Source organism: Muscardinus avellanarius, assembly GCF_963383645.1.
Source record: "Muscardinus avellanarius genome assembly, chromosome: 14".
NCBI classification, from domain to species: Eukaryota; Metazoa; Chordata; class Mammalia; order Rodentia; family Gliridae; genus Muscardinus; species Muscardinus avellanarius.
Window position 1 is genome coordinate 1,839,019 of NC_137800.1, and position 26,221 is coordinate 1,865,239.

A 26,221-nucleotide genomic window follows, 5' to 3' on the forward strand; every position below is an offset into this window, starting at 1 on the left:
TTAGATTAAAATGAGATAAAATATTTAATTTAAGAGGAGTTCTTGGATGTATTTCTTTTAGAAATACTTTAGATAAAATAATTATTCTTAATTTATATGGGTATGCAAATATTTTACCTAATGTTCATGTCTGTTTGTTTTGTTTTTGGTAGTACTGGGGTTTCTGGAAGCCCTTCTACCTCCAGGCTACATTTCCAGACCTATTATATATATATATATATATATATATATATATATATATTTTTTTTTTTTTTTAATTTGGAAACAGGGTCTCTTAAGCCAGTGCATCCAGCTTCGAACCTGTGTGATCCTCCTAGTGCGGGGATTACAAGCGTGCACCATCATGCCCGGCTAATGTTTATGTCTTTATCTATAAAATATAACTTTAGAATTTCAGGCAAATTTGCAATATATATGAGAAGCTTTTATCCTTATAAATCTGTAACTCAATTAGAATTTCACTGCATATTTCAAGTTAAATGCATTTCACTTGGCCAAAATATGTACTTTCAGAATTCATTTGATGGTTTCAATTATTTGAGCAATTTTCCACAAATCTTCTCTCTGCCTAGGATTCATATTTGTATACACAAATGGAATAAAAAGTTTTTTTGATCTAATACCACCCACAGAAGTAAATTCCAAATTCTTCATGATTACCTCTTTCGTTTTGAAAGTGGAATTTGACTTGCTTTGCAATTGTCTAATTCTAAAATAACTGCTTGGTTGTGGCTGTATGGTCTTTCCATGTAAGTACTGTGTTTTCCCAAAATTTTCTTAGAGTGTAACTAAATAGGTACAGATCACAAATATTTATTTTTATTTGTTTTTATTGGTGTGTGTGTGTGTGTGTGTGTGTTTGTGCATGTGCATGCACTTGGAAAAATAGCATGCCACCAGGGATGGTGGTGCACCCTTATAATTCCAGTCCTTGAGAGGCTCAGACAGAAGGATCACAGGTTCAAAACCAGCCTTAGCAACTTGGTGAGGTTCTCAGCAACTTAGCAAGATCCTGTTTCCAAATAAAAATTAAAATAGGGCTCAAGGTATAGTTTAGAGGTAGAATGTTCCTGGGTTCATTTCTCAGTTCTCTAAAATAAAGTAAGTAAATAAATAAATAGATAACATGCCAAAATCATATCGATTTTAAAAAACAAAAAGGAACTGAGAAAAGAAAATCAGATACAGGGAAACTGAAAATAAAGTGGTCCCATTTCATCTACAGAGGACATTTTCCAAGATCCCTGTGGATGGCTGAAACCTCAGAGAATATTAAATATTGAACCCGGAATGTCCTACAGTAAAATTTAAATTATAAACTTGGCACAACAAGAGATGAATGATAACTAATAGTAAAATGAAACTACTATAACAATAAGTGTTGTTAATGTGGAGTCTCTCTAGAAAGACTAAAGGCAAATACTAATATGTGGGGCGAGGTCGACCCACGGCAACTGGAAGCAAGGGAGATGACGATGGACCAGAGGAGTCTGCTGTTTTTCAAAAGCAGAAGGTTCCTATAGCTTCACAAAGAGAGTTCAACCTGCCAGTCTTTACTTTTTATAATTTAGGGAAATACATCTTTCACTTTAAGGAAAAGAGCTATTATGGAATCCTGTTCTATTTCAACAAATCCAAGAGGACATTTGTGTTAAACCTGTCCAAAGTATTTGACATAGTAAATGCCATTCACTCTCTAGCATAGTTGACATAGTTTTGCACTAAAAGTCTTTAAATTAAATCTCTCAAATCAGATCAGATCAAAGTAAAGACAAGAGATAGTTTCTGTGGACAAAAGACATATTTTCTCTCAAGTGTGATTATTTCAGGTACAAACATTGTACTTAGCATTTGACTTGGAGAATACTGGCTTTCAACTTCTTCAAGAAGGAATCTGGTTTATTGCCAACTGATTCAGGTAGTGGCTAAGCTGGGAGGCTAGCTGCTATTTTAAGGCATGCAGACTATGACTACCACATTATCGCCATTAATAAAAACTTTTCCCATTCTGTCTTATATAGACAGTAGTCAAAGAACTTTTGTGATCCTCAAATCAGCACCTAAGTGCTGAATAAAACTGCCTTTTGATTTTTTTCTTTCAGTAGTAATTTTTCTCTATCAAATTCATTGTGGGTAAGTGACTTTTATTACCAAATTTAGTTTAATAACATTTAGTTGAATTTGTAAAATTATGATGAGATGCCGTTGGGGTAAGTAATTGAATCAGCTTGTAACTGTTCTTTCTATTCTCCACAAAACAGAGTTTCCAGCAAATGGTCAGCACTCTGCACTCACTGGACACGCGAGGGCTAGAACATTTAGTAACCTAACTAGAAGACTGCTCTAGCCTAGGTACAAGGCAGATATAGCATTCTTTGGGGCAAACCAGAATATAGAGGGTGTGTGAATGCACTTCCTCCTGTCCACCTTCAATAATGCTTAAAGCAACTGGCCAGCAAGACTGAGGCCAGAGCATAGGATTCTCATGGACAAAAATTTATTTTGCTATTTTGTTTAACTTCAGAGCTTAAGCAAACGACTGCTAGATGGGTTATTCAGAAGAAGAATGGGTGATGAAGTAACAGTATTTTTTAATCGGTGCATTGTAATTATACATTGTGATTAGCTTGAGAGTGATCTACTCATGCACAGAGCACTTGGGGTATTTACCTCCTTTCCCTGTGAATAATAGTGAAACTGGTATCAAAAACTTCATATGTGATCATACCATTATTTAAACTGTTTACTTTATTAAGACCCCTTTCCCCTGCCCTTCTTCCCAAAGTCGCCTTCTTCCATTCTCCTGGGATCTCCCCTTATTATCTGAAGTAATCTTTGTTTTCAATTTCTATCTTCCACATATGAGTGAAAACATCTGGCCTTTCACTTTCTGAGACTGGCTAATCTCGATTAACATAATATTTTTTACTTCCATCCAATTTCTTGCAAATTTAAAGTGAACTTGTAAGAAGAATCCCCAAGATCATGGAGAGGGGATCTGCTTTTCAGAGGAATCTTTAAGGATTCTGAACACTGGGGGGGCACTGTGGCCCCACTCCCCAGGATTTCTCATCCAATTTAGACCCTGTAAAGGGCCCAAGAGGGCCATATTTCTCCTCATTTTTGAAACTACTGCCTTTATGTTCCATTCAGCATTCTTGCAGCTATAGTATAAAAGACTGACCATATAATTTACAAAAAAGATTTATTTTCTTACAGTTTTGTGTTCAGTCCATGTGAGGCTGGGGACCATGGATCTTAGGGCATGGTGGTAGAACACAGACAGAAGGAGGGCTGTGGTCCTCACATCATGGAAGCCAGAGGCAAGAGAGTCAAGAAGGAGGAAGAACCAAGTATGATCTCCAAGGCTACATCCCCAGGGATCCACCTCCAGTCACACTATGGGCCTACCAGATACCAGAGACCACCCAGATCAATCTGTGGATTCATCCACTGCTGGGTTTGCAGTCCTCAATCATTAATTAGCTATCGACACCAGCTGATGAGATCTTCAAGGGGCCATTCTATCTTTAACCACATCACTATTCCTTCTGTGAAGTTTATAAAGCTTGATGAGAGCCAAGAATCCTAACTGACCTGTCGTGCACTTTGGAAGATTTTTAAAATGCAGATTCAGAAAGGCACTTTAGATGCCTAAGACCTCTCCTTATGTATTATCTCCCCAATAGCATCATAAATTATATGAAGGCCGTGAATCCCAGAGAGTGATTTAATTGATGGAGATTTGGGGATTGCCTTAAAACCTGAAGGTTATCTCACATTTCTATATACCATCAGCTATTGATTTTTATATTAGATTTGTGACTTCTGAACCAGAAAAATGTGTTTGCCTCCCAAAAACTTAATTTAGTTTTAAATATAGCCACCGCAGTTATTAATCTTAAAAATAGTTTCCAAAGCATGATTCACTGATTTTTCCAAAGTGGCTTCAACCTTAGACAAATCTTTTATATAGGTTCCTGCTAAGAGTCACCTTCTAGCTATGCATTCACAAAGTGTAAGATGAAGCTAATTGCTTCTCTCTATATATGAAATTAGTGTGAGATATGGAGAGCAGGACTAGAGAACCTTCCTGATAAGTCAGGTCCCTCCCTCCCCCAAGTGATCTTGCAGCAAAGGCAGGAGGCGGAACTCTGCAGGCATAGAGTCTGCCCCAGGAGACTACAGATGTCATCAGGAGAGGATCAGCTTTTCCATGCTTAGTCCCCCCCCCCCCAGTACCAGCTTAAAAGAACTACTTCCGCCCAGCCACGCAACTCTCCAGACACCTGGCCAGTCAGTCCCTTCCCCCACGGCCGGCTGACTCCCTTGAGGGTGCTGGGGTTGGGTCCGAATAAAGCAGCGGTCTCTGATAACCCAGTTGGTGTTTTTACCTCTCTCCTAAACTCCCTAACTCTATTTTCAACCTTTCACTTTCTGTCTAAACTCTCTGCAGAGTCTGATAGGAGAAGGGAAATAATGCGGATATAATCCCAGTACTTGGGAGACTTAGACAGGAGGGTTGTAGATTCAAGGTCAGCCTGTGCAACATAGTAAGACTCTATGCAACTTGTGCAGCCTGTTTTTAAATTTAAAAAAATTCAAAAATATTTGGGGTATATCTTGGAGGTAGAATGGTCCCTGGTTTCAATCTCCAGTACCAGGAAACAATAACAAAAAACCACACACAGAGCAAGGGGCCCTGCTGAAGTGCTGCTGAAGCCCACAGAAAAGGGGCACTGGGAGCTTGGGAGCTAACCTCAATCTGTCACGCACTTATCAGTGCCATTGTACCAGGCTCAATTTTAAATGTCATGAGTGTGATTACCAGAAATAGATGTTCAGATACAGATTAAATGAATACCTGTTTTATAAGAATTAAGGGAGATGTTCCACAGCACCATGAAATGGTTTAAAAGTATTTAATATTTCTACAGGAGTTCCAAAGTCATACTAGTTTTTCTTTTTCTCTAGGATTTTTAAATGCTTTTTATTTTATTTTAATTTGTTTTCTTTTTTACAGTATTGAGGTTGAAACCCAGGAGCATTCTACCTCTAAACTACACCCGCAGCCCTATTTTTTTTCTTTCTTTTAAAACGGTCTCACTGAATTGTAAAGAACGTAAGTAGCTAAGACCGTCTGTGGAACACAATCGTCCTGCCTCAGCCTTCCAAGTGCTGGGATAGCAAGGGTGTGCCACCACGCCACACTTGAAAGTGCTTTTATTGATATTAGCAGATAAACCAGAAACATCTTTGTACAAAAAGTGGTAATTTTTTCAAACTGGAGTAAGAATGGTTAAGTGAACCTCTGAAACAAGTAGAGAGCCCCAGCAAAGGTTCAGCTACATCAAGTTGCTAACAATTTATGCTCATGGAAAAAAATGGAAATTTGTAAAATTCAAGAATAATTTATAAAGCTTTTAAATGAACACCAAAGATTTCTGAAAGTCAACTTTGTGCATATGTTATATATATCAAAACACATGTCTTAAAAATGCACTAACTTTTTTCTGATTTTCTTTTTAGCATGTGGCATTTGCATAGAACACACACATTCTACTTTATGTTCATTGCTTGTCCTGAGATCCCAGACACAAAAGATTCCGTATCATAAATATACCGTGTGCTTGTTAACGTGAAAATATTCACCTTGGAAACGTCTTCTGCCAGTATTCCATTGTCTTTAAACTATTAGTTTAATACTGATCTTATCTACAGCATTAGCTGATGATTCTTCCATTATTGTACCAATATGAGTTCTGGATGTGAGGAATCACTAGTTTGGGTTACACTGTTTTGTAACATTTCGAAAATGGTAAATAGCACTGCATCTCTTTGTAAAAATATTTGAGAACTCACATATAGATGAAAAATGCATGATTTTTTCCATCTTCACTCAGGTATATGTTCAAGATTGTTATAGGGAAGATGAAGATATCAATATACTTAAGAAGAAAAACTCAAATTTAATATAACATTAGAACAAGTCATTATTAGTTTACAATCAACAAGTGTACAGAATGTAGAATGTGTTTTAATCCTCAGAACTATAGGAAGAAAACTTCATGCACAATCTAAGCTCTTCAGGGCTCTTCTGCATCTGGACAGATGCACCTGCTACCTAGAGCATGGAGTCCAGCAAGCAGCAGCTGCGCCCTAGGACCTGGTCCTCAGGAAGGAGGAGCCAGCGTGCCTTGAAGTGGAGAAGCTACCAGTGAGGCCATGCAGCAACCTCAACAGCTAGGTAGAAAACTGTTTCCTTTTGTATTCTTTGGCAGGCATCCTGGTATCTATCAACTCGTTCTAAAGATATTTATAAAGATCTGTCAGTGAGAAGAATGGACCAGATGACACCTCCATAGAGTAGAGCTGATCTTGCACAGAAATTGATGACCAATAACAAAATGCATCCCGATATGTATGGGCCATGAATAACAGGAGAAAAATAAAGCCCCTCATTTATTCTAGATCATGCATGTCCAACTGAACTTTTTTTAAAGTTTATCGGGGAGCCCAGGGAGATCCTTCAATTTACAACTCTGATCAAATTGCAGAAAGACAGGACTGAGGATGTAGCTCAATGATAGAGATTTTCCTGGCACGCGTGAAACCCTGGGTTCAATCCTCAGCACCACCAAATAAATAAATAGAAAAGAGAATACAAAAATTCATACTTATTTTTAATATTTCAAAATGCAACGAAACAGATGAAAAAATTTAAAAAAAGAAAATAAGCCAGATGTGGTGGTGCATGCTTGAAATCCCAGCATTTGGGAGTCTGAGACAAGAAGATCGATTGTACTTCCCAGACAGCCTCAGCTACTTAGTGAGGTTCTTTGAAACTCAGCGAGAACCTGTTTCAAAATAAAGAATACAAAAACAGGACTAGGGGTGTAGCTCGGAGGTAGAAGGAGGTAGAATGCCCCTGGGTTCCATCCCATGTACCACAAAAAAAAGAAAGAAGGAAGGAAGGAAGGAAGGAAGGAAGGAAGGAAGGGAAGAAAGAAAGAAAGAAAGAAAGATGGCTCCTAGTGGGTTTGCTCCGCTCTGAGCACGCAGAATGAGATTCACATAACTCATAATTTTGTCATAAAAACACTAAGCCCAGTCCATGAATACCAACAGCCCTCACTCGTATCACAACAACAGAATAAATCATGGCCTCAATGATCCAAATCCAGGCTCAGCAAATAATTAAGATGAAAGAAACGAGTCTCCACATCTGCCGTGGAGAACCGTGTCACTGAAGGAGGAAGGCAAAGCCTTACTTCATTACAGCCAACCTGAGGGTGAAAGGAACTAATTTTACTTACTATTTACATGTGCTATTTATCAAAGCTAAATAGCAAATGTCTTAGAGTACTGATCTTCATGATAATGCGATTGTTAAAGAAACTTTAATTGCTTCATATCATTACAGGATACAAAGAAATGCACCTTGGGACATTGTGCAACACAGATTTCTGGCTATGAGAGATAGTTTTGTGCTTACTCTGCCAAATAGTTTTCATTTAAATTAAGTAAAAAAAAATCCTCCTTTAAATAAATGTTAAATTAGTTTTGCATTTGAATACCAAGAAAATTTAATGAAGTGTTCGTATTTACCTTTTATAAAGTCTAATGAATTATGTATGTATATATAATATTTATCATATATATTATATTATATATTATATATTATATATTATATATTTTATATTTTATATATGTATATTTGGGGGGTACTGGGATTGAACCCAGGGGTATTCTGCCTCTGAGCTACACCACAGCCCTAATATTTATTCATTATTTTGAAACAGGGTCTCACTAAATTGCAGAAAGCCTCACTAAGTAGCCGAGGATGGCCACAAATCTGCAATCCTCCTGTCTTAGCCTCTCTAGTACTGGTATTACAAGCATGCACCACCATCCCCAGCTGTATTATTTCTATATTGATTAGGGCCTTTTTACTAACATCAAATAGGTTTCTATATGAGTAATAGCAAGATTGATTTTGTAAGAAAATGAAGAATATTATTTAATTATAATTTCAATAGGAAATAATTTTGAAAACAGTGGCAAATTTATAATATTCTATTTTAGCCACAGAAAAATAGATGTATTAGACCTCTAATCTCAGTGCCTAGAGGACTGAGACAGGAGAATTACAGGCTTGTGATCAGATTCAGAAACTAGCAAGACTCCAAGAAATTTAGCAAGATCTTGCTTTAAAAGAAAATATTAATTTAAAAAAGGGTTGGGGGTATGGTTCAGAGGTAAACTGTCCCTGGCTTCAGTCCCTATAAACACACACACACACACACACACACACACACACACACACACACACACACACAGTGTGATATTGTCATAAAAACGGGTAAGTAGATGGCAAACTGTGCAAAATTAGATCCATGTAAGTACAGTCGACTGATCTTTGAAAGAAGAACACACGTAACATGTAAGAAAATATAGTTCTTCAAATAAATGGTTCTGGAATGACTGGGCATGCACATAAAAATGAACCCAGACAGAAATTTTACACCTTCATAAAAGTAATGCAAAATGAATCACAGAGCCACAGGTGCAAAGAACATCAATCTCCTAGAAGACAGGAGAGAAGAGACTCTAGATGACCTTGGGGTTAGCAATGGCACTGTAGAGGCTAAGCCACGGGCACCATCCATGAGATAAACCATTGATAAGTAGGACTTCATCAAAATTAAAACTTGCTCTGTGAAGAAACACTGTTAAGGGTCTGAGAATATCTACTTTAGACCAGGAAAATATATTTGCAAAAGGCACATCTTATAAAGGACTGCTATGTAAAAAATGCAGAAAACTCATAAAACTCCTTGGTAAGAACATGAAAAGCCTGATTCCAAATAGACAAAGTTCCTGCGCTTGGTGGTACACTCATAATTCCAGGACGTGGGAGCTGAGATAAGAGAAACACAGGTTCTTGTCCGGCCTCAGCGTTTATGAAGGCATTCCACAACTTACTGAAAACCTGTTTCCAAATACAAATAAAATAGGGCTGGGATTGTAGCTCAGAAGCAGAAGGTCCCTGTGTGTAATGGCCAGTACCGCAAAAAAGAAGGCATGGACAAAAACCTTATCATACACTCAGACATGTTCCTGAAGAAGACGCACAGATGGAAAATAAGCATAGGGATTAGGCTGCACAGCATCAGTTGTCAGGCGATTGCGTACCAAAGCCACAGAAAGATAGTACCGCACATCGAATACACAGCCAGTGCAGACACGGACACCCCAGGTGCGGCACAGAGCTAGAGTCCTGAGAACTTTCACTTTTGCTACTGGGATTGCAAAGAGCCATTGCCACTTTGGAAGACAGGTTGGTGGTTTCTCACAAAATGAAAGTATTCTTACTTTTGGTCTAGCATCACACTCCTTGGCATTTAACCAAATTAATAACGAATGCATGTGCGCATGGACACACACACACAGCACATAGACACGCATAACAGACTTATTTATAATCACCCAAACTTGGAAAACACCCAACAAGTCCTCGAGTAAGTGAATGGGTACATGGATTCTGGTACTTCCAGGTAACAGGAAATTGTTACTGTCAGCATTAAAACAAAATGAGCTGGCAAGATATGAGGAAACTGAAGTGAATATTTCTAAGTAAAAGAAGTCGACTTGAAAAGGTACTTATGTGTGATTTCAACTATGCGATATTCTACAAATAACGAAACTATGAAGGCAATGAACAGTCTAGCAGTGTCTCAGGTTTGGTAGGTGACAACGGATAAACAGATGGAGAACAAAGACTTTTCAGAGCAATAGAATCCCTGGGTTTGGTATTGTAATGGTGCATAGATGTTATTATACACATGGACACATCCAGAGAGTGTACAACACCAGGCTGGTGGAGACTGCCCAATTGAGCATACACGATGCTATGAACAGGACTTTCGGAGGCCACGCGTGTAGGGGACCAGGGATGGGGCTGGGACAGTTTTTGCACCTTAGCTCAATTTTGCTGAGCACCTAACCCAAGTCAAAAATGTTAGGTGCATGAAAAAAACAAGAAATATGTGTACATTAAAAATGTATTTAGTCATTTTGTCAATTATCAAGTCTTACTCATTCTATAATTTTATAATAGGGTTCCTTTAAAGTTTAGTGTATACTTCACATATTAAACACAGAACCTAGAGAAATTTAAAAAATATATAATAATAAAAACAGACGCCTGTCTTCTACCCAATAACAGGTAACTTAGTGATTGAGGTCCATTCAGGACACTGGTTTGTCTATGCTAAAAGCTCTCCAGCAAAGAACTGGAGTAGAGAAGCACTGGTACCAAGAAAGGGCACAGGATTGAGACCTGGGGTGATGGGATTTGAATCCAACTCTGTAGATCATTAGCATTTCCCTCATTTCAAGGTCATCTGTGTCCTAATATTTCAGTGATGTTTTGAGATGCATAGAGATGCTCTTTGAGTAGGTCTTTAAATACGGCAAGCACGAGTATTAGTAACATCCTGCAGGACAGGATTTGCTGGATAACTTATGTGGTGTAATGTACCCATAGTCCCAGTGCAGGCTTCCCCTGGCTAACATTCCAGAGCTTGTTTTACGTGGGTGGGATAGTCTATGAGGAATAAATTGACTCTACTACCGTGATGATAAACCTCATCTGAACACAGTGTAACAGGAACCTCTGCGTGGTGGAAACTGGAGCCCTCCCCAGGAAATTCAGCGTGCCCGACTGAACCCACAGACCTGCAGAGACCTCGGCACTTACGTTTACAGGCAGGCGGCTTCCCTCGGTTGCTCCACATCCCATCCTCCTGGCACACCGCCGTTGCCTGCTGACCAGCCTCCAGCTTGAACCCCTCGTTACACTCGTACGTGACTTTACTGTCCAAAGTGAACTCGTTGCCTGTAAAGGAGCCGTTCCCTGGGGCTTCTGGGATTCCACAGGACACAGCTGTAAAGAAATGTGAGAAATGAAGGCTAATTTTTAATAGCACTTTATTAATGTGCTTCTATGGGTCATCTATAAAGCATAAATGTTTATAATAAATGAATAAAAGCATACATTTCTAGGGTGTGACATTAGAATACACATTCTCAAAACTCTAAGGATGTTAAGATTTCATGAGAAGCCATGGGAAGTTATTCTGGACAATAAAAATGAGTCATAATGAAATATCTGTGTAATGGTGGTGCTGGGAGCCCTGGCTGAGTACCCTAACAAGGTGTAGTGCTAGTCTGTTGTGTCTGGTTGAATGGTATGTGAGGGGAAGTATAGGGACAAGCATTCTGCCTGTCTACACCAAAGACAGTAGGAGTACCCTGTCTTCACCCCACAGAATCTACTGCAATGGGACTTCTTGGTGTCGGGATTACCAAGAATCAGTCTGGAGTGAGGGACCACAGGTCTCTGCTCTCCTTCTTTTGTTTGATCCTCCCTTCTCTCTGACTCATTCTCCTTAACACATCAGGAACTTCTATGAGGAGGTGTATGGTGTGGATGTCATATTCCTCTTTGGGCCCCTGTGATAGGAACTTGGTCCTTGGCATGGTGCTAAGCACTACAGGTTGGGGAGACTGTGCACAGTCACTGAGGGTGTCTTGCTGGACTCTGGTCAGGTGTCAGGAGCAGGTTGTTAAAGAAGCAACTCTGGCCTCTCTGTGGCCTCTGGTTCAAGTCTCATCGTGTCATGGTTTCTCTCAAGCATGACTCCACCGTGGCGTTCCCTGCCACAAGGTGATGCAGCCAGGCCTCCCTACAAAGCTGGTACCTTCTATTTACACTTTTCACATTCAAAACTATGAGCTAAGTTGACTTCCTTTCTTTACAGAGTGAGCCTGCTTCAAATACTATTTTATAGTAAGAGAAAGCCGTCTAATACAAAAGGCAAAAACTTATCTATGATCATCAATGCATTTCTACTGTTGAAGCTAATCTTCTATAAATGACCTGTCAGAAAGCAGGGCCACAAGCTAAGTTGCAGGAGGCAACCAGGAAAAAGACCTAGGGTAGAAGGCAGGGCCTGACCAGACATGCAAGTCTGCTCTGTACAAGAAAGAGCATGCAAGGAAGAAGAAGATAGGGAATCCACTCAGTATTAAAGGTATTGCTCACATCATGGAACTGAATTTAAATAAGGAAAGCATTTCCCCACATAAATTCTAATGAAAATATATGTTCAGCAAGTTAGAGCTGAGAAGACTGGATAAAAATAATTATATAACTCTTTAAGCTGTGTGTGATGGTGCATACCTGTAATCCCAGTACTTAGGAGGCTGAGACAGGAGGATCAAAGGCTTGAGGCCAGCCTCAGCAACTTAGTGAGGTTCTCCACAATTTAGTGAGACCTTGTTTAAATAAATAAATAAAGACAATAAATAAGGTTTGTTGTATAACTTGGAGTTATAATGTCCCTGGGTTCAATTCCCAGTACTACTACTACTACTACTACTAATAATAATAATAATAATAAAGAACTTTAATTTTGCAGTTATACTAATCTGCTGTAGCACAAAGCCTGTGTTTAAATCCTGTGTCAGAATAACATGTCTGTGACTTCAATCATGACCGCTCTGTTCTCCAAAAGCCTCAGGTTATCTATGGTTTGGTTTGAGATTTTGACTTGCTATATTATTTGTTAAAATATTCAATAAATAATATAGGAAACTATAAAGGAAGTAAGAGAAAAATTAGTGCTCACAAAAATAAGACTTCTGGAAACCTACCCCATATTCATGTTTAAACATATAAGATATTTCAATTTCAGCTGGGTGTGTTGCTGCGCGCCTTTAATCCCAATGCTTGGGTACGTTGAGTAGGAGGATCGCAGGTTAAAGGACCACCTCAGCAATATAGAGGGACTCTCAGAAACCTAGCAAGACCCTCTTCTGAAACAATAAAATACGGTTGAGAATGTAGCTCAGAGGTAGAATGCCCAGTATTTCAATTCCCAGTGTGCCCCTTACCAAAAAAATATTTCAGCCATTTGAAAACTTTGTGTGTTTGTGTTCTCTCTCTCTCTCTCTCTCTCTCTCTCTCTCTCTCTCTCTCTCTCTCTCTCTCTCTCCCTCTGTGTGTGTGTGTGTGTGTGTGTGTGTGTGTGTGTGTGTATGTATGTGTGTATGTAACTCCATAATAATCATTTGCAATAGACAGGAGAAAAGTCATTGATACACAGGCATCACTTTGGGAAGAATGTTTAAGATAGCAAGCAACAGCCTTCAGTGCCAGCACCTTGCTTTGCTCAGGTACCATCTCCGTGGGAGGCTGTCAATCATTGGTCGTGTGTTCATCTTACTCTACTAAATGGAGTGCGTGGCGCAGACATTGTCCTTTTTCATTCTGTTTATTTCTCATGATGTTTCAATACCTAGTTTCCTCACCATTTCTGAGAATCATTTATCCATCCTCACAAACCTTAATTTACTTCCTACTCTCTGAAGCGTGCCCAGCCTCAGCTGCTTTCGCATTCTTCCTCTAGGTGAGCACAGAAGGAAGTGACATTTCTATGACAGGTGAAGTAGGAAAGATGACATTCTGTGAGCAAGAGGAAGCCCTGCCCTAAAAGGATCCATCCCCAGGGGGAGGACAGAAACACTGTGGGGCTACTTCTGTTAAATCCCTAAGCTCTCAAGTCCAAGTGGAGCCTGATGTGCAGGACTTCAGAGGACCACTTTGAGCAATGAATCGGCAACCAAGAGTCAGTTTGTGGCTTTGAGTGGCAGTTCCTGGCTCTAGAGGGTCCACACAAAGGCTATCTGGTGGGTGGGGACGTCACAGTTTTGATGGATGGAAGAAAGCATCATGTGGACATGAGAATTAGCAAATAGTTTATAGGGCAAATGGAGCAGAAGAGACATAGGGTAGAAAGTTCTCTGAGCCCCTAAAATGTCTCCGGAAATCATCACAGGACCACCGGCAGTGGTGTTGATGGAGTGAAACCACTCAGCCAACATCGCCGTAGGCTCTGAAGCTATAACTTGTACCTAGCAGTGATTGGGCATCACAAGCACCAAGGCCAGAGGCCAACAAGCGCTCACATAATTTCAGCTGTTCACAGTACTATCGGTATTCTTGAGGCTGAATAACTAAGCCACCTAAGCCCCGGGTTCAGGGTGGTATAATCTCTTCCTGCCAGAACTTGGTCCCTTAAGGCAGTGAGGTCAGAGGCCAGTAAGAGTTCACGTGAAGGCAGCTACAGCTGGGAATGCAACATTCTTTCCACCAGCAGATTTTGAGCATGGTGACCATACATGATGATGACCAATGATTACAAGAGTTCTACTTGATCACAACCAGCAGATCAGTGATGGTGTTCTTGGGCCATTAAAGCTCAGCTGGCTGGGCCATAAGCTTAAAACATAATTATCTCTGGCTCTGCTGAGATTAGGCCCAGTGGCTTCTGAGGCCAGAGCAAAGTGTTTGATGTTTGCAACCAGTAGAGATGGACTGGTATCTTTGGGGAATTTAATCCTAACAAGCAGGCTGCTCTGAATAGATCATCATAATCTCTGTACCTGCTAAATTTGGGTCTGGAGAACATCATGGCCTGCATCCAATCATAGAATCCTGTTTATCTGCACTGACAAATAGCTATATCTTATTAAAGAAGTTCTGGGTAACAGACTCAAAAGTCTGATTATATGAGACAGATTTGTTGAAGCAAATATGTACCCCCAGTATAGGCCTTATAATAAAAAGATAACAAACACAGGCCTTTTACATGAAGAGGAAAAGGATGAAAGGCCAACAAAAATAAAAATCTGAGAATTCTAAAAGCATGAGATTGAGGACTAGTGAGTAAAAAAATAAAGTTTCACAAATCAACAAGGGAGATCATCAATATTGAACTGCCCCAAATGACAAGATAATTCAGAATTTTGATTTTCAATATAATAAATGAAAATAAAATCAGACAAAGTATATAAGAAATGGATGAACATGGAAATAGAGAAATGGAGGCACTAAGAACCAAAAGGAGGCTTTGAGTGAAGCAAAGAAGATAATAAATGAATTAAACAACTCAACAGAAATAACCTCTTGCATACCAGACCACATGTAAAATAGAGTATCTCTTTTGGAAGACAGCTCATTCAAAACTGACAACTGTCAACCGTAGAGAGAAAACAACATAACCAGAACATCTAAGATACAGAGGACAGCATAAAAAGGCCTAACTTATGAGTAATAGATATTGAAGAAGGAGGAAGGGGTAGAAGCCCAAACTAGGGGCATTAGAAACCTCTTCAGAGATATAATGAGAGAAAACCTTACAACTATAGAAAAAGAGTTGGATATCCACATACAAAAGACATTCAGAAGATCATCAATCAAGATCAAAGAACTTCTCCAAGCAACATAATAAATGACTAACATAGAGACCAAGGAAAGAACACAACAAGAACAAAAGATATAGACAAAATAATAAGAATTACTCTGGATTTCTCAACTCAGGTATGAAAGCTAAGAGAGGCTGGTATGATGTACTTCAAAACCTGAAAGAAACAATTTTTAACTAAGACTGATATAACCATCAAGATATCATTCAAAATTTAGGAAAAAATAAAAAAAATACTTCTAAGTCAAGTAGAAACTAAAATAATTTATGACTGTCAAGATGATTCTAGAGGAAATATTTTAAAAATAAACACAAAGAAGAATAAAATAAATAAATGCCAGAACCAGAGGAGCAAATTCCATCAGATGTCAACTAAACAAAGGAGCAATAACACTAAATCAAATATAAAACATAATTCCAAATGACAAGAAACAAAAATCTTCTTTCAATAATAACATTGGATGTCAAAGTTCTTAATTCCTCAATTTTAAGGCATTTGAATTAAAGAACATAATCTAAGTATATGCTACTTGCAAGAAATTCACCTTACAGGTAAAAATATCCATAGGCTGACTGTAAAATGGTGGAAAAGGTTATAGCATGCAAATGGAGACCTAAAATAAGCAGGGGTAGCTATGTTCATATCTGACAAAGGAGACTTTAAGCTAAAGTTTATCATGAGAGACAACGTGGATCCCTTATTACTAATAAATAATCCAACAAGAAGATATAATGATGGTAAACATTTATGCCCCAAATGTAAACACATCTGCTTTTATAAACAAACTCTTTGGGTCATTGGTATAAAATGGATCCAAATACAATAATATTGAGAGTTTGACATATCACTCACACAATTAGATTCATCTTTCAGGCAAAATATGAGGATTGACTCTTTAGACCTAAAGAACACATAAATCAAATAGATTTAATAGATATATACAAAGTATTTCAGCCAATTACAGCTGAATGCACATTCTTCTCAGCTGGTCATGGAACCTTCTTCAAAATAAACCACATTCTGGACCACAAAGCAAGTATGAGCAAATTAAAAAAAAACACAATATTATTCCCTGAATTTTTTTTCAAATTATAATGATAAGAATGTACACACATTTGTGATAAAAAACTGCAGAAAACCTAAATATAAAGGAGCTTACCTCAGTATCACTGAGGCAACACACAAAAACACAAAGCAATATCATATGGAATGTAGAAAAACTGTAGAAATTCCCTTAAGATCAAGAACAAGACAAATATGCCCACTATTATCACTTATTTTCAATATAGTACTCCATACTAGTGCCAGAGTGAAAAGTCAAGAGAAGAATATCAAAATATTTCAATAGAAAAACTGAAATCATCTCTATTTACAGATGACATGATCCTATAACACTCCAAAAATTCAACCGCAAAACTTCTACTACTGATTAACAAATTCATCAAGTAGTAGAATCAGTCTTAAGAAGATCAGTAGCTTTCTACACAGCAACCATGAATCCATTGAAAAACAACCATCAAATAATTCTGTTTGTAGTAACTTCAAAAACAATAAAACATGCAGAAATAAATGTAGTCAAGTTTGTAAAAGACCTCTACAAAGAAAATTATAATACAAATGAGATAAATTGAAAAATATCTTAGCAGATCCCTAATGCTCTTGGATAGGCTGAATAATATTATAAAAATGGCCATTCTAACAAAAGTGACCTACAGAGTCAATGCAAGTCCTTTCAAAATACCAATGTCAGTCAAATGTGATGGTGAACACTTGTAATCCTGATACTTGGCAGGCTGAGACAGGAGCATCACAAGTTTTCAGCCTGTCTCTGCAACTTAGTGAGACCCTGTTTCAAAATAAAAATTGGGCTGGGGTATAACTCAGAGGTAGAATGCCCCGGCTTCAATCCCCAATACCACAAACAAGCAAACAATAACAATAACAAACGTCATTCTCCGTAGACCTAGAGAAATCAGTCTTAAATTTCATAAACAGGAACAAAAAGATCCAGACTAGCAAAAGCAATTCTCATTACTAAGAACCACGCAACAGGCATCAGAATATCTAACTTAAAATTATACTACAGCTATAGTAATAAAAAAGCATGGTATTGGCACAAAAACCAGACACATATGCCAATGGAATTGAAGATAAGGAAACGAAATTATATATTTATGGTCAACTGATTTTTGAAAAAGGTGCCAAACACATACATGATAGAAAAGACAGCCTTTTAACAAATGGTGTTGAAAAAACTGGTCATTCATTTGTAGAAATATTAAATTAAATACATACCTCTCAACCTGCACAAGAGTAAACTTGAAATGGATCAAAGATCTGGAAATTAGATTAGAGACTTTGAAATTTCTAGAGGAGCATATATGTCCAAAATTCCAACATAGAGGCACAGGTAAAACTGTCCTCAATAAAACCCTTAAGCTCAGTAATTTGAAGTAAGAATAAATAGAATGTTACTAAACTAAAATGTTTCTACTCATCAAAGGAAACCATCAAGACTTTAAAGAGAGAGCCTACAAAATGGAAGACTTTTCCCACTCTTCCTCTAATAGTGGACAATACCTAGAATATACAAAGAACTCAAAAGACTTAATACTAAGGAAAAAAAAAAAAAACAAGAGATGGGCAATTGAACTAAATAGACACTTCATAAAATAAAAATACAAATGGCAAAAAATACGTGAAAAATGCTCAACATCTCAGGGGGATGAAAATTAAAACTATACTGTAATTCCATCTAACCTCAGTCAGAATGACACTCATTAAGGAGCAATAATAAATGCTAGTGAGTATATGTGAAAACAGGAATTCTTCTGCACTGTAGGTAAGACTGAAAATTAGAACAGTGGTTGTAGAGATCAGTGTGGAGATTCCTCATAAAACTAGGAATGGATTCATCCTATGATCTAGCTATATCAGTTCTAGGTATCATTCCAAAGGGACCAAAGTCAGAATATTACAGTAATGTGTGCAGTCCATGTTTACTATGGCACAATTATCAGTAGACAGATTATGGAACCAACCTAGGTGTCCATCAACAGATGAATAGACTAAAAATTATGGAATATATACACAAATGAATTGTACTCATCAATAAAAATATGTCATTTTAAAAAAAGATGGAAAGACTGGAGAACATTCTGTTAAGTGAGATTAGCCAGTCTCAGAAAGCAAAGGGTCATATGTTTTCTTTCATATGTAGAAGCTAAGGAGTAACTGGGATATAAGAGGGACTTCAGATAGTGGGGAGAAACCCCATGTAGTGATGGAGGTGGTCTAAGAGGGACTTCAGATAGTGGGAAGATACCCCATGGCGTGATGGAGGTGGTCTAAGAGAGACTTCAGATAGTGGGAAGAAACCCCATGGAGTGATGGAGGGGGTCTAGGGGAAGTTAATGGGGCAGAGGAGGGAGAAGTAATTAAAGAAGCACTTTCATTGACTTTATATACATATATGAGAATACCAATAAAATATCAATAGGGATATCAATAAAAATATCAATGGGGAGGAAGCGGGGGAAGGCCCATCAAGTGCAGTGTGCATATATATCACTATCAGCATCAATAACATAATGGATCAATAAAGTTATAAAATTAAAAGAGCCTGATATCTGCTAAAAATGTTAAAAATAGAATAATCATAAGATCTAGCAAGTCAATGTCTGGGTAACATATCCCAAAATGGGATTTCAAAAACATTTGCACCCATTTCCCCATAATAGGTGAAATGGAGGAGCAACCCAGTATCCTCCGGATGAATAAATGCATGAACAAATGTGATTTATGACTTATGCTTACAATGGAATATTACTCAGCTCTAGAGAAGAAAGGTGTTATCACATGTACTACAACATGGATGATCCTGAGGACGTCACAATACATGATGTGAGCCAGTTACAAAAAGTCAAAATTGTGATAGTAGTTACATGAGACACATGGATTATTTAATGCAGACAAAAACTAAAATACTGATTTCCAGGGCCAGGGAGAAGATAAATGGGAAGCTATTACTTAATGTAGGAGGATCTTCAGTTCTGCAATGTGAAAATATACAGGAGAAGGATGGTAGTTATGGTTACATACATAATGAATATATAATCGATACCAATGTACTGTGCAGTTAAAATGGCTAACATGGTAAGTTTTATGTCATAGGTATGCGATTGCAATTAAAACTTAAACATAGCTACTTCACACAGCTGCATGAGGGTCAGGATAAAGTTAGAGAGAGGGCACTGTTTTGAAGCACATTGGGCTACATATTGATACTGTCCAATTTCCATCGGAATTTGTTCACAGGTGAAAAAAGTCAATCAGTGGAAAAAGATCAAGTTGCCTTTGAAGGACATTGCTACTGAAAATATTTTAATAAAATGAACTTCAACTTAGGGGATCTAGTGAGTTCCCCCACAACCCCACCTAACTGTTTGGCTACATTTAAATCAAAAGAACAAACACAGAACATGAAGAGGAGATAAAAAATGGGATTCAAATTTGCAAAATTGTTAATAATGGCAACACAATTAAGAAAATTGGACAATTAAACTGAAAGTATCCCTTATGTTTACACAGAGTTGGCAGTTATAAACCACCAAACATTTCTTGCAAGAAAAATTTCTTTGGTTTATTTAGAACCTGTAATTATTTTTCTTTGAAAATACTCCCAAAGAGCTTAAAGCAACTGCCAACTTAAACTCTCAAAATATAAAAGGAAAATTGAGAGTGTATTTAACAACAAAGGTAAACCTCCTGAACTTTAGTACAATGACTTTTCTCATTGTAACAAATAAAATGAAAATATCTTTGACTTCCATTTCCCCTGCATTTTATCCAGAAAGAAAATCTCCTGTCCCGTGTCACTAATGCCTCCAATTTTCACAATTTTCAAAATCACATGCTCCAAGATCAAACACTGCCACCAGCATTTTACCCTATTTAGTGTGCACTTTGCTTGTCTGTTCAAAAGGTATAAAATTTTTCTTACCTTACATATTATTATGCTTTATTTTATACCTTTTTTGTTTCACGGTTGATTCATTTGGACTTCAAACTTCTTTCATTTTTCTGCCTAACATAATGATCACATGCTTTCTATGGAAAAACATAAGGCCCTTGTAGTCCCTGAAAATCTCTGCAGTTTGTATCATGGAAACAACAGAAATCCGAGGCCCATGGAAAGTCCCATTTTTATAAACAATAAGTAAAGATATGTCTTCATTTATATAGTATAAATATGCAGTCATTAAATATGCATTTAAAATATAAATTTAAAAATAAAAATTTAGGCCATTTGTAAAATACTTTTAGCCTAAAGTGTAAAATAGCCTAAAACAGTAACTTTTAGCCTAAAACTTTCTCCTGTGATTTTTTTCAAATTTTAAGAGAACACAATTTCCATTTCCTATTTCAGCATCTATATCTTTTTGGACAGCAGGTTTGCACATTCTGTTTATGGCCCTATAGACATAGGTGCAGATGTCATCAAGGACACCGAAGTGTAGGCAGTTCACCTCTATTGATCTCCACAGACTTCACTGCAAACATGCCACTCCCCATGTCTTAAGTCATCAGACCTGCTGGCTAGGAGGGCAGCACAACTGAGGCACCCGCAGGTGACAAGTGTGGTTTCCTGGGCCTCCTTTGATCTCTGTTTTTTTCCTGCACACATATCTGGAAGCTGCGGTTCCAGTAAAGAAATGACCATGCATGCTCTACTGGTCATTTGCCAAAAATGGACGTAGTAAATGATTTTGATGATGATATATTCAACAGCTGATGTTCCTACTAATTATTTTGTTAAAGAAAATTTACCTGGAGGGGCAGGAGTAGTGTACACTACAGAGGTCTTAGATTCCCAAATGCCTGAGATCAATCCTTGTTTAACACTTGCCTTTAAGAATTCAGACTATTACAGTTAAATCAAAAGGTCTCCTATCTGTTCCTAAGCCTATACACGGAGGAGCCCAATTTACTAGGTTCTCCACTAATTAGACCAAGCTAGGACTATGGAGATAAAGAATACATCCAGCCCATCAACAATACAAACATCATGAGCTAAAACCAACAATAAATATCTTCAATAGTTTATTACTATCTCAAACAAAAACAAAAACATAGGTAACAACAAGCCTTGATTTTAAAAAGTCATTCATAGAATTAATATGTCAATGTGCTATTTTAAGAAAGCTACACTAGTACGGAAAGTTACACTGGTATGGATGGGAATGAATCTTTCTGTGTCATGGTCAGTGTTTTGGAAGAGCATAGTTCCTAAGCAATATTAGGGACACGTGTGCCTAAAACAAAGATAATTAGTAGAACAGCCTTAGAGTTTCCTTCATGAGACTCAGTTCTGCAACATCCTCACTGGATTGGAGGGAAAGGTGGGTGAAGGAACAGATATCTGATCAATTTCCACTGGGAGTGAGGGCAGGGCATGCTTCCATTCAATCCGCAGAATCAGTCGTGATTAACACAGCTGCTGAACATCTGGACATCTCTGCATGGACAGCATATGTGTGCACTCTATTTACATGTATTTATAAGCACACGTGTAGGGAGGGTCTACTTTTAGTATTAATGAGAACATTATAAGCATTATTGAAATTCTGAGCAAAACTAAGCATGATATTTGCCTTTGAGAGTCACAGGTTATCAAGAATTGACAAATATAGCTTTGAAAAAGTCCCTCCAATCAATTAACTTACTAATGGTTAATTGAATAATAAACTTATTTACATTCATTTTTGTAATATTGGATCTTGTTCCTGCTCAAGGCAAAAATGTGTTACTGCTATTTTCAATCAAAATTCTATGCATTAGCTGGCCTGGTGGTGCGTATCCATCTCAGTCCTTGTAAGGCTGACACAGGGCAAGGAGTGTAACTCAGAGGTAGAATGGCTGTGGGTTCAACACTCTGTACCAAAGAAAAAGAAAGGAAAAAGAAAAAATCGGTATGGATCTGGGATGGGTATCACATATGCCAAAAGAAAAATATAGAATCATGGCTAAAAATGAGTGTGTAATGAGTAGTTGGAATTTTTAATCACTGACAGAAAAAAAGTCAATGGTAAAATTAATTAGCCAACAAAGTATTAACTATGTAACATTTAGATAACTAACCATCTAAAATGGTTATCAACTGAGGTATGATTTAAGTAAAGACTTAGAAGTATATATATATTTTTCTAAGAATATATGTATATATAAAGAAAACACTATGGCCAGGGGTATAGCATGTAGATAGAATGCTCCTGGGTTCCACCTGCAGGTTCTGGGCTCCATGGGACTCTCAATGTCAAAATTCCATGGCTAGGATTATTGACACTCTTATTTTAAAAAGTTCTCTAGAGGACTTTTTTTTTTTTTTTTTTGGAAAATATTTGAGGGCTAAGAAACTCTGGTCAAGAAGAAGAAATGGACAGATCCCAAAACCAAATATAGATAGAAATCTTCAGACCACTGTGGGGCCCCAGGCTAGAGTCCCGTAAGCCTCCCAGAAGGCAGAGAATTGACTCCCTCGGAGAATAGATGAGACAGGATAAAAAGCTGAGAAACAGGTGCTCACACTGGCAAAGCACCTTCAAGGCAAAACAACAACAACAACAACAAAAAAAACCAAAAAACACACACCTCAGCTAAGCACACATGTACCCACGTGGAAGTGGACTAGGGGACCTCAGCCTGTCCACCTGCCCTCCACCCTGGGAAAGCTCTGCTTTGGTAAGACACCCTCCTCCAGCCACACCCAGCACCTCCCAAGTGAGTTGAGCCGTTCACTTCCCTTCCATGGTTCAGCTTTCTGTACTTTGAGAATTTTAAAAAGCCAGCATGAAGAATCTAGAAAGCCCCCAGCTCATTGCTGAGACCCTCAGGATTCTGTTCTGATCCACCAGTTGGTTCCCCTCCAATGCAGCTCTGCCTCTGGCTGGGGTGCCGTTATCCAGCTGCTGGTTCCCCAGGTAAAGGCTGCGGCTGTGCCCTGCCGCTTTCGTGAAAGACCATAACTGGTCCCTTCAAGTCGGCAGCGTCTTAAGCAGGCCAGGGACATTTGACTATTGTCCACCTGCTTGCCTTTTATGGATTTAGGAGCTGCCATTTCCAAACCTCCGAGTCAGCAGCAAGAAGTTCTGCACTGACTGTCCCCTCCTCTCTGCCCAGGTGGCTCTGTGCCTGTTTTCTGGTCCAGAAGTAGGGAAAAATAACACAAGTTCCTTGTGTTTGCTTTGGACATATGTTGAGTTTTTCATACCATGTGGACTTCTCCATGTTGAGCCCAGGAGATCACACAACAGGGAATTTCCTCTAATGCATGGGAATGGCTGATTGCTGTAGCCGCTCATCCTAGGACTTATGCCTCTCCTGTGAAAAGCTCCTATTGTGTCTACTTTATAAAGTACCTTTTCCACAAACTGCTGCCATCATACAAAATTACTTTGATGCACATTTATGTTCACTAATGTGTTAATAACCATGTTTCAGATACATACAGGAAACAGGGGTCTTTGTGATACACCGTGTGCTAAGCATGAACAGAGGACATCCATTATTTACTCAATGAATATGCATGTGGGTTTTAGCCAGTAGTGCAGGTAAATTACACCTGCTTGGTAAAACGTCCAAAATAGGCCTTACAAAGTGAGGTGACCGGCCCTGGCTGCCCCGGTGTGGCTCCTCGGGATGGTCCTGCCACATTACTTATGTCAGAGTTGGCAGACCTCAGCATGAGGGTCAAAACTAGCCTGCAGCCTGCTTTCACATGGCTTGCAAGCTAAACATTGATTTTTATATATCCAGAGGATTGTGAATAATCTATGAACAAAGACTATTGTTCCAGTCAGCATTTTTGCAGCTATAATATAAAAGATTGGCTGCACAACTTAGAGGAAAGAAGATTTATTTTCTCACGGTTCTGGACTCAGTCCACGTCAGGCCCAGCACCATGGTCTGGGCAGCAGGAGGCAGGGACAGCAGGAACTTGTAGGCTGCGCGCCTCCCACTGCGAAGGCCAGAGGCAAGAGAGAGCAGGCAAGAAGAGAGGAACCATGGGTAGAACCCCAAGGCTGCTCCCCAAGATACCTATCTCCACCCACAACCTACTGGCCGAGGCCACATTCCACATAAATCCACTGTGATGCTGGAATTGCAATCCTCACGACTAAACTACCTCAGCTCCAAGCACTAAGAGATGAGCCCTTTAGGGGACATTTTATATAGAACTGTTACAACTATGTTACAGATCATGTGTGACCCAGGTCTCAAACATGTACCAAGCAGGTGCTTGTAGAAAGTGTGCAAATCTCTGATTTTAATTATCAGGAGAAAGAAGACGAAGCTACTCCCAGCTTAGTTACCTAAATATCATGGGCTGTAGACGTTTCAAGATGCTTTCTCTACTGTCAGCAAATCAATATATACTAACTAAAATCGCCGAGACAAGTTTGTTTGTATGATGTGAGTTTCTTTGTCTTGGCCTCTACTTATACCTGGTGCTACTGCAAGAGTTTTATACCAACACTGTCATTCAGTCCTTCAAACAGAACAGGGCAGTGATACCTGTATCCTCACTTACAAAGGACAGAAGTGGAATTTCCCTTGCAGTGACACAGCATTATAATGCAGAGAGGAGAAGGACCTATCATTGAACCCTGAAAGCCTGACCAGCTATCTCCAAAACCAACCATCCAACAAACCCTAAAACATTAATGAGGTTGGTTTAAAAAAGATAGAATAAACCTTTTTTATTAACAACATGCTTCATGGGATTTAGCAAGTCTTGGGCGTTTGGACTACATGGCTCTATATCCTGACCATCAGAATGTGACTGACATAGCAACTATCTCTCACTACACACACACATCTATCATAGCATGCTATTTGGCATTTCACATTTCTGTAGCTTTTTAAATTTAAATTTCTAGCAAAATCTAAATTTCTAAAAATACTGAGTTATTATCACTTCACATAGAAGATTGGCAAAATCATGGAAACAAATAAATACGCATACAAAAGTAAAATCCAGAGTTGTAATTACCTATGATCTTTATGGTCAAGAGTAAAAAAATTAAGACTACATAAATTAATTTGTTCCAGGATTTCAAACATGTTCTCTTAGCTTTTTTCTCTCTCTCTTAGTAATGATGCTTTGTTTTTTAAGAAAATTAAAAAATGTAAATAACAGTAGTTTCCTCAAAGATGCCCTCTCAGGGGATAAATATAAAGTTTATGGGATGCAGGCATAGTGTACTTGAAATAATTCAGAAACTCAGATCTATCTCAGCTTGGATAATTCATCATTGCGTTTCCTTGGGTAATGTCATCGCAGGCACTAATATACATAGGTCAAAGAAATACATGAACCAATACACCTGGACCATCTTCCTGGTCCATCCATCCCTCTGAAGTCCCACAGAACTTTTAAAGTATTGTGTTGGTGAAGGATACCTATCTCTGTCTATCTTAAAAGTCTGATTTTAAGAACAGAAGTTCCATCATGTGATTTCCAAAACAGATCAGTTTTCTTATTTTATATTGCCTGCAGAAATGTTAGCAAACCATCAATAAACAATAGAATGGCAAAGTCAAACCTCTATCTTCTATGAGGCCCCAAGAAGCAGAGCTGTAAAATAAACAGCTACTTGGGACACTCTCTGTCTTTAACTTGAAAGTGTGCACAGCGAGACACAGGTTTAACTGCATCTTTGAGATAAGGCAGAAATTTCAGTTCTAGTTCAGACTTATCCTGGAGGTACATAAGATTAGTATATTGATAACAAAACAGCTGCTTAGCAGGGTCTCCTGCTTCAAGGCAGGAAATGAAGGCTGCAGGTCAGAAGATATGTCTGCCTTCATGGAGGATAGAAACCACACC

At 38.4% G+C, this 26,221-nt stretch overlaps 1 protein-coding gene across 1 annotated transcript in view; it reads right to left on the minus strand.

Moving 5' to 3' along the window:
• CSMD1 (CUB and Sushi multiple domains 1) overlaps positions 1-26,221 on the minus strand; it is a gene marked incomplete at both ends in the record, with an annotated part of 1,592,168 nt that overhangs the window by 70,823 nt on the left and 1,495,124 nt on the right. Inside the window, one exon of the mRNA XM_080710482.1 lies at positions 10,763-10,948. Coding sequence (XP_080566608.1) covers positions 10,763-10,948 — 186 coding nt within the window. The remainder of the gene's footprint in view (positions 1-10,762; positions 10,949-26,221) is intronic.